This window comes from Nelusetta ayraudi, unplaced genomic scaffold, assembly GCF_046127955.1.
Source record: "Nelusetta ayraudi isolate G7.1 ecotype Tasmania unplaced genomic scaffold, CSIRO-AGI_Nayr_v1 ptg000063l, whole genome shotgun sequence".
Classification (NCBI taxonomy): Eukaryota; Metazoa; Chordata; class Actinopteri; order Tetraodontiformes; family Monacanthidae; genus Nelusetta; species Nelusetta ayraudi.
The window spans coordinates 707,542-721,417 of NW_027466113.1; the positions used below are offsets into that span (position 1 = coordinate 707,542).

General features: G+C 45.4%; 1 protein-coding gene across 8 annotated transcripts in view; it reads left to right on the top strand.

The window, feature by feature from the left end:
* vps13b (vacuolar protein sorting 13 homolog B) overlaps nucleotides 1–13,876 on the top strand; it is a 260,425-nt gene that overhangs the window by 194,391 nt on the left and 52,158 nt on the right. For all 8 annotated transcript variants that reach the window (XM_076040760.1, XM_076040763.1, XM_076040755.1 and 5 more), the window contains exons 40-43: nucleotides 1,255–1,474; nucleotides 3,602–3,786; nucleotides 11,371–11,567; nucleotides 13,575–13,756. In XM_076040760.1, the coding sequence (XP_075896875.1) occupies nucleotides 1,255–1,474; nucleotides 3,602–3,786; nucleotides 11,371–11,567; nucleotides 13,575–13,756 (784 nt within the window). The remainder of the gene's footprint in view (nucleotides 1–1,254; nucleotides 1,475–3,601; nucleotides 3,787–11,370; nucleotides 11,568–13,574; nucleotides 13,757–13,876) is intronic.

The window sequence follows — 13,876 nt, forward strand, 5'->3', positions numbered from 1 at the left end:
TTATTATGATTGCATTAGCGTTACTGCTAGTGCGCTCCATATGTGCTGCTGCCACTTTCGTTCGTCTTCTCCACACAACGCGAAGCAACACATTGTTCCCAAGGTTTCATCTGTTTAATTAGTCTTGCTTAGTGTGACCCAAATAGCTGCCAAAATTATAAGGAGATGCAAATTCTGGTTGCCTGTTTTGAATCACAATACACATCCTGGAAGGGGACAATTTGTACTTTTTTTTTTTTTGCCCACAAAAACCTTTTGGATACGTCTATGACCGATTCCACCAACTCACCCACTGAATGAGACCAGAGCAACAGCATCATTGCTGTGAAAACACTCTTGATCTGGACCTTTGGTCACAGTGACTGCCAGTCACTGTCTTAGATATTAAAACAAATTGTTGAATGATGAGTCAACAGTTTCCCTCGGAGTTCAGTCTCATGTAATTGTTCAAGCCTCCGGGTAGCGTCCGGCTATTTATAGGATGTTGAGGTCGTCTCTGGGCCTTTTTTTCCTGTGATAAGTTACATAACATGGAATTTGAAAGTCCCCTATAAATTCGATGAAGTAACTGCGTTATTACTAATGTTTTGTTCCACATTACTCCTTCGTGGGGAACCCCTGATGCTTCCCCATTTTTCAAAGGTTCCCCCCAGTGCTTTTTATTTCGTGCCCATTAATAGAAACATGACTCGCAGCTCAACACTTAATACGTAACCGTACATTTCCCTTAGTAAATATTGGCATTTGCGGTGTTTTAATCAAGTGCTCTACTAAAACCACCAGAATTCCTTCCTATTCCCTTTCTTGTGCCTCTTTCCAAAAAAGCTGGGAAAAAAATCCCCCGAATTTTCCTGTTTTTAGAGTTTAGTCATATCCCACCCTCTGCAAACCAGAGAGTGGTGGGTAAGCCGGCAGGCAGCTCCATGTGTGAAGTGCTTTTGACTCAGAGATTCCGGGTCCTGAGTCCAAACCCCAGCCAGTTCTTCTTTGATGAAGCATGGGAAGGGGAATGCCATGGCTAAGTAAGGCGGATGTAAATTGTGTTGTGTAATGCTAGAAAGGATGAAGTGGCGATGACGCCGGTAACCCTGATTGCTCCTTTTCCTGTGTTGGAAATAAAAGAACAGTGAATAATTGTTAACATAGGTGTTTTCACGTCAGCTGGGATGTCTTTCGTGCCATCTATTCTTCCGTGAAGTAATGTTTCACTGTAAATCCTGACACTGAATCTCCACCTGTTGTGCTCCTCTTCAGGTCTTCTGGGGCCAGGAACATCTGACCTGCTTGAACCTGGTGGAGGAGCACCTGCAGACGTACCTAAACACCCCACAAAGGGACTCGGCTGGAAGCTGTTCCAAACGAAAAGCCTGCGACACCCAACCGCCTCCGTCCTTGTCGCCCTCGCCATCCCCGAAAACAGAGCACAGCTCTGACGACCTGCGAACGGGACACTTTCAGTACCTGCAGGACACAGGTGAACCTTCCCATCAGTCAGCCTCACATTCCAATTGGAACAGCGCGCAGTTGTGCCACATTAAAGAGCGCAGGAGATTTTTTTCTAATTGCAGAGTAATACACGTTCACAGGAGTGGTGATGTTTGAAATTGCTGTAAATCTACTCTGTTCTCATTGAAAGTCCTTTGTCAACTTGTTCATCATTTTCTGTTTTTTAACCGTATGGGAACATATGAAATAATGTCCTGAGCCAGTAGAGAATATAAACATTTTAATACAGGAGTGTTTCATATTACTGTATACTGTATCTTTAGATCTGAGAACTTCACTTGTTTCTCAATTTATGTCAAGTGAGATCATCGCTTTTTTTCACTCTCTTTGAGCAGAACCTCAAAATATGTTCAGCTGGGTTTCCCATTGACAGGCCAAATTATGGGAATTTTGGAGAGACTTCTCGACAACATACTCGGAAAAAAAAACTGATGACCATAAACTTACTGGCATATATCCTGGCAAAGTCTTTCTCCCCTGATCCATACAATGAAAAAGTGCAATCAATCATTCATAAACTCATACAGCTGAGTGTGAAAGGCCTAAAATAGAACCTCTGCACTAAAGTAAGACGTCACTTAGGATCCACATCTCCTTAAATCAAACACATCAAAGCACCACCATGGAAAGAGGTTTCATCTGAAATGTCTGCCTGGTTCCACTCTGAGTAACATGCTGTTTATTCCCCCGTCTTTGAGCTCCGCGTGCAAAACCGTCCTTTATGTGCGCGCACATACACATAGGCGTTCACATACGCGGCAACATTATACACAAAGGATCAAACTTCCCCCCCTGGCCTGAGACCAGCCGTCCACTCTGTCAGCTGTGGTTGAGCCTTTGTTTGTTGCACTGTTCCACCAGTCTTTGATGCGTTTAATATGCTGGCCGAAGCAGGAGAATGTACAGTAGTGAACTAGAACAGAGAGCACAATCTGTCAGCAACATGTTGTCAGCAGCCGGAGGAACACGGCCCTGGAGTACCGCGCGAGCAGAGCAGCCAGTGGCCCCTGGACCTGATACAGGGATGGGATAGATGGGCAGAGAGGGAAGAGAAAAGATGGGAGCATGAAAAAGGGAACCATCGTCATCCGTCGCTGGCTCCAGCCAACTCGAATCATAGAGGACGATTATTTTTTTCCTTTCATCCACACTTATGGAAAAAAGGAGAGGGAAAAAAAACTTGTCCACCTACACGTGGACAGCTTACTGCTTCACATAAAAGGGGGGGGGAAATTAGATTTCACAGCCTCTTGAAATGTGTTTTCCCACTGTTTGATTCTCAGCGTTTGAACCTCGCGGGGCCCAAACAAAGCACCAGTTCTCTGCTTGACTGTTTTTTTCAAATAAACATTTTTCCAAAGGACTTGAATCCCAAACAGCAGCCACGACTCAAGTCAAACACCACTCAGTTTTTGCAGGTGCTTGGCACGGTTCAATCAGAGCTTGTTTACTCAATAGCAAAAATGTTTACTCGGACGCTTTGTTTATATACGGCTTCTACACATATAAACGTTGCGCGAGCATGGAAATATCTGCAGCGCTTATTGAGGAGATACTGTTTTGGAGAGTGGGGATGGTGGAAACAACTCTAATGGCATCGCAGCTCAAAATAAGTGAGCGGGTCAATTTCTTTTTTCTTTTTTTTTTCCTGCCACAAAGCGAATTTTATCCTCCGGAAAGAAAAAAACAATCATATTTCATATTTTTTTTATCCATTGTCTCGGTTCGTCTTCGTGCCTCAATCATCTGAAAATGTTGTAGCTAACCAGTTAAGCCTTTGTTCTGAACAGTTGTCGGTTTGATGACACCAAAACAGTATTTCGCAATAAACTACAACCCGCTGTATCTTGAAACATAAATTCCACGCAGGCCTTCCTCTTGAGCCTGTGCTCCACTGCCACATCATTTTTTATCTCTTCTGGCAAGTTCTCGTCCTTTCTGTGCTTCCTTTTAACTGCTCTCCAAGCATCTCTTTTTTTGAAAAAAAAAAATCCTCCCTGCTTTATGTCTTCCTGTAAAGCTCGACATCACATTTTAATCACTGACAAATTCAAGCAGAGGTATTTAGATTTCGCCGTTAAATCTTCCTTTGCAGCTTCCCAGAAACTGCCGGGGCCCTACGAGGTGGTGTTCTACAGTGAGACGGACGACAGCCCGGGCCTGATGCTGTGGAGGTACCCTGAACCACGCGTCCTTACATTCGTCCGGATAACCCCCGTCCCCTTCAACACCACGGAGGACCCCGAGATCAGCACTGCGGACCTGGGCGACGTGCTGCAGGTATGCCGTCACACACAAGTCTTGAGTTGAAATCTTTTTTAAATGTGCCTATGACCTCCGTATTGGTAAACTATGGAAGAGGATTAGGGCCACAAGAAGATATAAAAAAAAAAGAGGGAGATTTTTTTTGTTTCTATTTTGAGACTAAAGTCGAAATTTTGAGATAAAATTTGAAATTTCTAGGTGGATGTCAATAGCTGCGTTTCCATTACCCCTCGAATTGCGCAAAACCTAAAATCGCAATAAAAAAACAGATAATGGAATAGAATGGAACACCTGAACTTCAAAAAACCTCTCAAAATATGACTAAAAGGTTTTGACGCTCGCATGAGGTGGTTTTTCAGATCGCAAAAGGGTCATGGAACTTTGCATTGGCACACGTCACAGACTTGACGTACAGGGTCACGTGACCAGTTCACTTCAAAGTCAAAATTTCAAGTTCAAAGTCAAAATTTCGACTTTATTCACAAAATCAAAACTTTGTAATCTCGAATTTTTTTTGTTGCCCTAATCCTCCTCAGCAGTAAACACATTACAAACAGACTGCTCTACCCCTACTGTTACTCTAGTAGTTCCCACTCTAAATGTGAAAAACATGAGGTGACCAACACATTAGCACAGGATACCAAGAGGTCCAGCAGACCTCGGCACAACGCGTTTCATCCCAGTGTGTTGTGTTGTGGTTTGCTGGACGTCTGCCAGCGCCCGGAGGGCGAACGAGGCGTGAGCTGAGACCAGTCCAGACACTTTCACGGTTCCCTGTTTAACTTCACCTGCGAACACGGGGAAATAAAGCGAGGGTCTGAGAATTGGCCCGCGTGCCATTTCAGTTCCAACGGCATGAGTCATGAGAACACACGTCCTATGTGTTTTTTTGAATGACGGAGACCCCTGCTGTCTTTCCAAACGTGTAATACATGATCTTCACATCTGCGAAAGGCATCTTCTCCACTCTGGTTGCGAATAACCAGGTGCTGTCTTCATGCACTTTGTAATTTGGCAGCTTGTAGCAGCTACCGAGCGTGCAGGCGCTCGGCGGGGGACGGAGCATCCCACGCCTCCTCACATCACTCACACCCCTCCGCCTCCTTATCCCCCAACCTTCCTCTCCAGCATATCCTTCTCTCAGGCTGCGTTCCCATGTTGTAAAAGTCACCTTAAACTGTCGTGATGACAGATACTGGCTGTATTCTTGGTAATTGGGGGCTAAGATGTCTATTAATACAATATGCTAAGCTGCCTGGTATCCTGCCGGTTTAGCTAAATACGCTACTCTGTGTTTTGTTAAATCTCGTATTATTCTCTGAATGTGATTCTACCAAATGGAACCCGCAATTCATAAAGCATACTAATCTACTAATGACATACTAATATAAAACATATTAAGTGTGTGAATTTCCATTCCCTCCGGTCATTCACGGAGCCAGTTGTTTTATTTTTCTTTACCTTGGCGCAGGCATATTGCAGAACAGTGTCTATTCAGAATTATGTCATTACATAATTGTGAAATAAATGTCAGTGCCGTGTTTTATTTTATCACTACCTCATTTCTTTGCTGGAATTGCGTGGAAATGTAAATCAAACATCATGAGCCTTACGTTGCCTCTCCTTTTTTTTCTATTTGGATTTCTATCTCTTCCTATCCCCCTTTTATCTATGAAATTCTTTCCTGGACTCCCACAGTCATGTACAGATGTTTTCTTCTGGCTTTTGTAAGTTCACGGGAGACGAGGGATTTGAAAGGGCTGCGGCTATCTGCTTCTCCCACGAGGCACCACAGCTGCTAAGTTTATAATAAGAATTATAGACGTAAGCCAACTGGCCGCATTTTGCGTTATTGGAGTGACTACAGCGAGCCGCGGTGTCAGGAGAAAGAAGCAGTAGTTGGCAGCAGCAGTGGGTCATGGGATGTTGACATGAAGACAGACGTGCAATAGGGGAAAGACTTGGAAGGAGTGTCGGGAAGGATGATTATGCATTAGGATATGGCTTGAAAGTCAGCCCAACTATCTGCCAATATTGGCCTGATAGGGACAACAACATTGTAAACTTTTTTTGGCATTAAAAATGTGGAAGCTACCAAAAAAAAAAAGGTGACCGATGTCCATGGCGAGTGTTCACAGCATGTCAACCACAGTTACATCATAGACGTTAAATTGCAGTGGATTGTTCTTCAATTTATTCCTGCATCTGTGTATCTATCAAAGCCAGCGCATAAATATGGATGCATTTTTGCGAGTGCGTGTGTGTGTGTGTCTTAACATCAAGCATGAATCCAATGGTTGATGCACATGTGGTTTCCACATCTTCTCCTTCTTCTCCTTCTTCCCCAGCTCGTCATCTGGCACGGTATTGTCTCCCCTGACATGTCTGTTAAAAGGAATCAGGTGATGAGACTTCCTCAGGGGGCGTGATGAAAGGAGGATGTCCAGAGCGCCCGGCAATTACTGCAACCACTTTGTGCTCGGATGATACGCAGTGAAATCTGCAGAGAGAAACTACAAAAGATTTAGATTTGATTTTGCTCCTTTGCTATCGACAGCCAAGAACGTCGTCCCCACATATGTGCAAAATCACTTTACGTCTGGGTCTGGATCCGGGTCGTAACAGCGACATTTAACTTCGACTTCCGGGGCACCTGCTGATAACGGTGGCGGCAATCCGCACGTTAGCAGTCGACACGGAGCCGTCTGGTTCCGCTGCTTGTGTCTCTGTACCGGCATGAAGGCCTGAGCCAGACCTTGCAGCAAATAGGCCTGGAACGGCACGAGTTGGATGGCCGTGTCATAGGCACATTACCAGGGTTCCGTTGGTAACATTAACGGAAAACATTACCTTCAAAGTGTATATGTTAAACTGTTTTAAATCCATTGTTGAAAGTCAGTCTGATGCATTTTGTCAACACTGCTGAAAACAGTATCACGTATCGCGGGCTTTGTGTAAGCAATGATTGCCGTAATTATAAGACATTGGATCCATTTACTGATATGTTACACAGTCCTGCTTATTACCTCATATTTTTGTCCAAACACTCACATCACGTTACACTGTGTGTGTGTGTGTGTGTGTGTGTGTGTGTGTGTGTGTGTGTGTGTGTGTGTGTGTGTGTGTGGGGCTTTGCTTGGGTTTCTCCTGGTCCCCGTCCTGGTCATCAGTCAATCACTGTGATCCCACGTTTCAACAATGATTTCAATGTTTTGCGTTCCCTTAAAACTGCGTTGCAATTAATACCTCTTAATATGGAGACTAGAAAACCTCCAGAAGGAGAGTGGAAGCATTTCCACCAATATTCAAACAGTAAAAAAAAAAATGAAGAGGAGGGGGGGGAATCTTCTCCAAAGGTATGTCATTTACCTCACTGGTAAACTCTGCGGAGAGAAGGAGCGCAGAGGGATCGGGACAGAGAGAGAAGGCAGGCGTCATTTCTCAGGCCTCTTAAATTACGGCGCAGCCACATGGAGAAGGAGGTCGAGAGATTTTGAGAAATGGAATGTGAGAGGCAAAGGGAAACAAAAAGAAATAAGAAGGAGAAAGTCCTATTAAGCTGTCTTGTAGTCTCTCCCCATCACTTACACCGTGGTGTTTTTGCCGGTTCCGAGCTGTCTCCCGCCAGGTGGAGGCTGAAACTGATGTGCGATGGCGAATTAAATAATAGTTTGTCCTTCTACTCCTCTTATTTCTCCTCTTTATTTTCCCCCTCCTCCCTTTTGGCCACGACTTCCACCCCCTCCTCCCACTTTTTTCTGCCTTTCTCCACTCCACTAAAGAGACGGAGGTGGGGTCGAGTAGGAGCGGGGCTCTTTTTCAGCCCGCCAGTCCCCAGAGCAGATCATATTAACATTTTATAAAATCAAGATTTCCTGCATTTAAATAGTTGTGGTTTCCCAACTGGTTCCAGTATCTCAGAGGGGGAATTCAAACCTCCCTCCATTACTCAAAGTCAAATTGCTCTCCGAGCTGTTTTTTATGCACGGTAGATGGGAAGCCATGTCGGAATGATTGGAGGGCAGCTGAAAAAAAAAGTGTGGAGGGGGGGGGGCGCTCCCCGACCGGGCACCCACCTGTAGCGAGGTGGAATGATGGAGGGACAGACGGCCAGAGGAAAGTGACTCATTCTCACTTTCCAGTCGTCCTGCGGTGGATTTCCTTGAATCATAGGCAGGTGTCCGTTCTGCTGTTTTTCCTTAGCCCCGTTTTTCCCCCCCTCCCTTTTACACCGCGGGGCTCCGAATCCTGAGAAACAAGGGAGGAAACACAGGAGCCGTGATTCAGCCTGACCCCGGATCAAGGCAGCACCAGAAGGAAGGGGATCGGCTCCTAATAGATAGTAGCATCCAACAAATACATCACCAGTGACACCCTGCTCACACATTAGAAAAACTATTACTGAGGCCGTCTTCTCTCCATAGAATCAAATGGAAATCCATTGCTTGCTTGATGCTGAAATGAGAAAATTAGTTTTCTATTTTTTTAAGCATGCGGTGTGTTCTCCACGCGGATGGTCTTCTGAACGGGGAAAATAATATTCTTAGGTCGATGTCCTGCCATCAATGGCCCAACTGGCAACCGGCTGCTAAATGCTCCTACAAGCAGAGATAAACCAGCGAGCCTGACGCCCTCCCGTGGTGGGAGGGCGGCCCGCGGTTACTTGGCGCACCTCATTCCTCTGTCAACTTGTTTTTATGGTTAGTAAGAATTTTTAGGGGAGTCGTTTGGGATATTTCACATCAGGGTGACACATCGAAGTCGAAAGAGAGGGAGCGTGTTTTTGCCAAGATAATTATTATTTTAGCGGGACAGAGCTCAAGCAGAACTGCATTAGTCACAGTTAATGCACTACAAAAATAAAAGACTGTCCATGAGGTTAATTTGATCTGGACATTTTACACATCACCCACTAAAACTCCCATTTCTTTCTTTTTTTGTCGTTGGCTTTAGAGAGGAAGAGGTAATGCTAATAAGCATGAGGATCTCAGCATGGAATTATTCCTTGTTTTCCACACCGATTAACGTTGAGGTGTATTAACCTATTGGAGACAGCGCAGCAGGAGACGTTTTATTTTCGGAGCAGTTTTCATTACACCTCCTAAGTAAGCGTTTGCTTAAGCTGATGTCACTTCAATTTGTCCGCTGCCCGATAAGGTGCTGCTAGCTTTGGGCGTTTTGGACATAAAGGAATCAGTAGAATAACAAAAAATATGACTATGTCACAATGATAATCGTGGAAGACAGACTGTGCATAGCAGCAAACAGTTTTTAATTTTTTATTGGAATTTACCCATAAAAATCTGTACATTGGTGTTGGTCAGGAAAAGTGTATTTATTTTTAAATGTCATTGATTTTTCCATTTGATTTGTTGTATTCAACCATTATTAAAGACTGTGACTGATCTGTCTGACACAAATTAACACAAAATACATGTTTGGCCAAATGTTCATGGCCAAATTTTAATCAAAGTTGGAAAAAAGACCAAAGTACCAACCTTCCTAAAGTCAAATATTTTTGTTTAAAAGTTCAAAATTGAGCAGGCTATGAAATGAAGTTTTTATATTTGATAATCCGCCAACGTCAACCAGCGACTAAGATAATATTTACATTGGCATTATGATTTTTCCTCCGCTGGTATTTTGTCCTGCGCTTGAGCTGCCACACCAAACTTTATGGTTTGGGTCTTTAAAGTGCAGACTGGACTAATCTGGCCACGGGAATGTCGGATATTCGGGCTTCTATGTTGTTTATCAGATAAGGTACACACATAATCAGGCTGCAGAAACCTACGCTGTCCAGACCGTGTAATGCTTTGACATACGTGTGCACACCTGTGTATACAGTACACAAAACGTATACATGCATATTGTCTTTCATACGTATAATTATCTATACTCCGCAAACCATATACACAATCCATTTGACATATACACAGGTGCCTCCTGTTCCCGGCCAGTTTTTTTTTTTTATTCCACTTTCTTTCGTTTTTCAAAAAAAAAAAAACAACTGATTTGGTTATCAAATGTATCTGCGCTCCTCCGGTGCCAGCGGTGCAACTTGGGAAACATGAAACCAATTCGACCATGCAAATGTATTCCACTGTACCACATGTGTGCCTCGCGCATTAATTTTTGCATGCCGTCATGTGTATTGAATGTCGCAGGTGGAAAAAGAAAAGCCCTCTCTGTGTTTCAACCAGCACAGCTCTGGCAATTCTCTGCGGACATTCGGCGAATTTCCGCCCCAGTGGCTCGGCGTCGGGGTTGCGGGTGCACCACTCTGTCAGGTACAATTATGAGAGGTTGATTCCAGGAAGACCTGTGTGGCATTTCATGCATGATGTAAGCCCTGGTTACCTCATTGCATTCCTCCTTTAAGAGTGCAGCCACACTAAACAGCCTCGCGTTTGAATTATTGGGCGCGTGCGCACACGCATTTTGTCAACCCCCAAAACCTTTTCTTTTTTAGCTTCAAAGCAAGTTGTCGACCGCTCCACTGGTTGTGTGGTTGTCCAAGAAGGTGTTTTAATTCATTGAAATAAGTGGGTTTTCATGAGTGAGAAATTCACTTCCTTTCTTGTACACTCTCGCTGTTCAGGTTGTGCCGCTTAAAGCTCCCTGCCAGTGCCAATTCACCAGAAGGTAATTGTGCAGGTGGCCGACAGAACGTGGCCCCGTGTCAGAGGAACCACTGGAGGCCAAAGCAGGCATCACACACTATGCGCAAGCTCATGTAACCTGGTTGCCATTCAGTCAGGGAAACTGTGGCGGGACTACTGTGCTAATCGCTGCCTGCTAGCTGGTGTTCACTTATGCTGTGGTTGTGTGGTTCTGTTATAGAAACGGCATGTTGTCTTTCTTCGTTGGAGGTCTTGCGTCATGGTTTTCTTGAGGTTTTTCTTGTACGGGACAGAATATTCAATTTTTTTCTTCTGCCAGCCAGAGAGTCACGCTTGATTGGACTTTTTCCCTCCTTGAAGCCGTCAATGTATTAATGATTGCGGCGCTCGATGATTAGCATAACCCAACACGTTAACTGCGGGCTCATTAGGCCCGAGGCAGGGCTATGCAATGATCACGGTAAGGAAAGCATTCCCTCGCTATTAAGTTCTCGAGGAGACCAAACAAATACGTGCAATGGTTTTTATTCGCCGTCGTGAGCAGCTGGTTGCGTTAAAAAAAGCGAGGAAAAAAAGTCAGTTGCCCAACATCTGGGCCGTGATATCATCCGAATGAGTGAATTCAGCCATCGCAGTCTTTTGGTTTTCACTTCATACCTCACCCAGAAGCAATCTGACTGTTTATTAGGGAGGAGAGGGTACTTACTCACATATGTTCAATTGGGCATTGTACAGCGATGAGGTACAGTGGGTAAGACCCACTTCAGTTTACTTCATTACGCCGCAATAAACATCTGCCCAACTTTTATTTTTCCTCCTCCGCTCGCCCAACTTTTACAAGTGTTGTCGAGTGGATCCTTATATCATTCATAAAGCGGGTTGCTGGTCGCTGCTGCCCCCGAGATGCAAAATGCGGCGATACATGCGAAATTATGTTATATTTGTTACATTGCGAACTTCTTACCGTTCCACCCAGGTACCGTGCAGCCTGGAGTACTGGGACGAGCTCCAGCAAGCCTTCGTCCCGTACCGGGAGTTCAGCCTCTCGGAGAGCAGCGCCTGCCAGCTGCATCTGCCCAGCCTCAGTCTGACCGACCAGCAGAAGGAGCTGGTGGCCTCCGACCTGTGGAGGATCGTGCTCAACAGCAACGGGGACGGAGGAGACGAGCAGAGGTGAGGAGAATCCTCGCCGCGCCCACTGCTGGCTTGTTGGCAAAAAAAAAAAAAAAAAACTCCAGCCAGCGTGCGCATGCCTACACGCAAATATGCGGGTGGAATGAATGGAGAATGCGTGCGGCGTCCAGCATGAGGGGAGAGCAAGGGGGGCGGGGGCGGCAGAACGCAGCCGGGCCCACGGTGAAACACAAAAGAGCCGGCAGCCGGCGTCCCTCGCCCCACATCTGGTGAGCAGGAGCAGGGAGCGGACTTGGAAGGCGTTCAGATCGGCCTAATGAGATTTCCCAGCACACCAAGTGCCTGTCAGGGCCCATCCGGATTCCTTCCTGCTTACCTTGAGTGTATCTAATCGAAGGGAAGCGAGACGAGCAAAAGTCCCCTTTGGGTTGGCTCATTAGTTCTTGGTCCTGGCCCGGCCCGGGCTGGGCAGGGCCGGGCCAAGGAGGGACAGGAGGTGTCAGGCCCAGTCCGCCGAGCACTGTGACACCTCAGACCTCATCGTCTCTTTATCTCTCAACTGTTAAACCTTCATATTCTCATTTCTCCCTGCATTCTTTTCCCACTTGATCCTCTCAATCCATTATTTCATTTATTTTTCGGGGTCTTTTTCCCCCCGTGAACATTTCTCTTAAAATTTTTTGCTCCCCCTTGGGATTCAGCAAAATTTAGTGCGAGAGAATTGCCAAGCCCACATTCTGTGTGGCTTAGAGAGTTCCAGAGGAGTGAAAAGGGGAGGTTTGAGAAAACGTCCGCGGAGGAAGAGAGCGGGGGAAGAAAAACCTCCATATAGAGTGTAAAGCAAAATATACATCTGTGTTACATTACAATCATACAGCACACACTACATTTCCTTTATGTTTGAATTATTTGTCTTTTTTGATCAAAATTGATTTCCCCTTCCCCGACTCACCCGTTTCATCTGCCTTACTTTGGTTTCCACCAGAAAAATAACTTGGCCGCCCTGCCAACTGGAAGTAATGAAAATTGTCAACATATGATGCTTATCTTTTTAAGGAGCCCTCTGCTGCACCAGCGTTTTCAGGTCCTGAACGGTTCCTGCTGGAGGTTTTATGGTGGATCATGGTAGCAGCAAATTACGGAGCAAACGGTCATTCATATCAATTACCTTCCATTTAGCATCATCAGCCATGACATGCAATTAATGTCCATGGAGAGGTTCTGCTGGAAGCGGCAGGAGTAATAATGTACCTATGCTCACGGCTTGGGACGGCACTGAGGCTCCGTGCGCTGTCGTCTCCTCTCGTTCCTATTTGCATGAACAATAGTGTTCAGTCTCAGTGGAGGTTGTCCTCTTTTTGTTTTTTTTGGTTTTTTTTATACTGGAATGTCAAATAATTTGGAGCTGACTGACGGTTGAAACAATGGACTGTTTTAATGAATGTGTTCTATTTTTGTGGAGTATGGGCGACAGCTGTGCCCCTGCTGCTGACATTACAAAACAAGTTTCATCAGAAACAAATGATTGGTTAATGATCTATCGTTCCCTTTGAGTTCTTCAGTACTTCATATTATAGTTCAAAAGTACTTATTTTTCTTTATTTTCTCGTGATGGACGTGTTTTTTTCCTAAAGGGGCAATACGTGATTTTCATCATTGTCAGATACAGTATATAGTAAATGTCTGTGAGGCTCTAGTGGTGTTGTTTCATCTGTGGTGGTGCTGTTACACGCTCCCTCTGTCCCTTGACATTGAGTGTTTTCTCTCCTTTTATTTATAAAGCCCGACCAGCCGCGCACACATGTTGAACCTCTGCTTCCACTGTTATAAATAGCGAGAAGCAACTGCCTGCCTGCGCTGCTAGCAAAATAAAAGGAGCCTGAACTCCAAGCTGCTTTGTTTTAGTTTACGTGCAGTGCTCAGCTGCGCTCTCTAGTGGTGAGAAAAACGCCTATTGCCACTTTGACCCTTTTTGAGTTCGCGTCGGCGCCCTCAGTTCCCTTCAAATCCGTGCATATATGAAATCAACTGGCTCTGCTTCCGCAGCTTGGACAGCGATTGTGGCTCCCAGCTGCCCTGCGACCACTTGGTGTCGCCGATGGCGCTGGCAGCCTGCACCCGCGTGGACTCCTGCTTCGCACCCTGGTTCGTGCCCTCCGTCGGAATGTCCCTCCAACTGTCACAGCTGGAAATTCACCTCTGCCATCACCTGGAACGACTGGGCACAGGTACAGGGCGTCATCGAACACTAGTCCATTTGACCCTATGAGATTTCTTTTGTTCAGTGTGAATGGTCTCATAATTGACAGTGCTCACGGATATTGTGACTGCAGCTTCCTTTTCCTGGA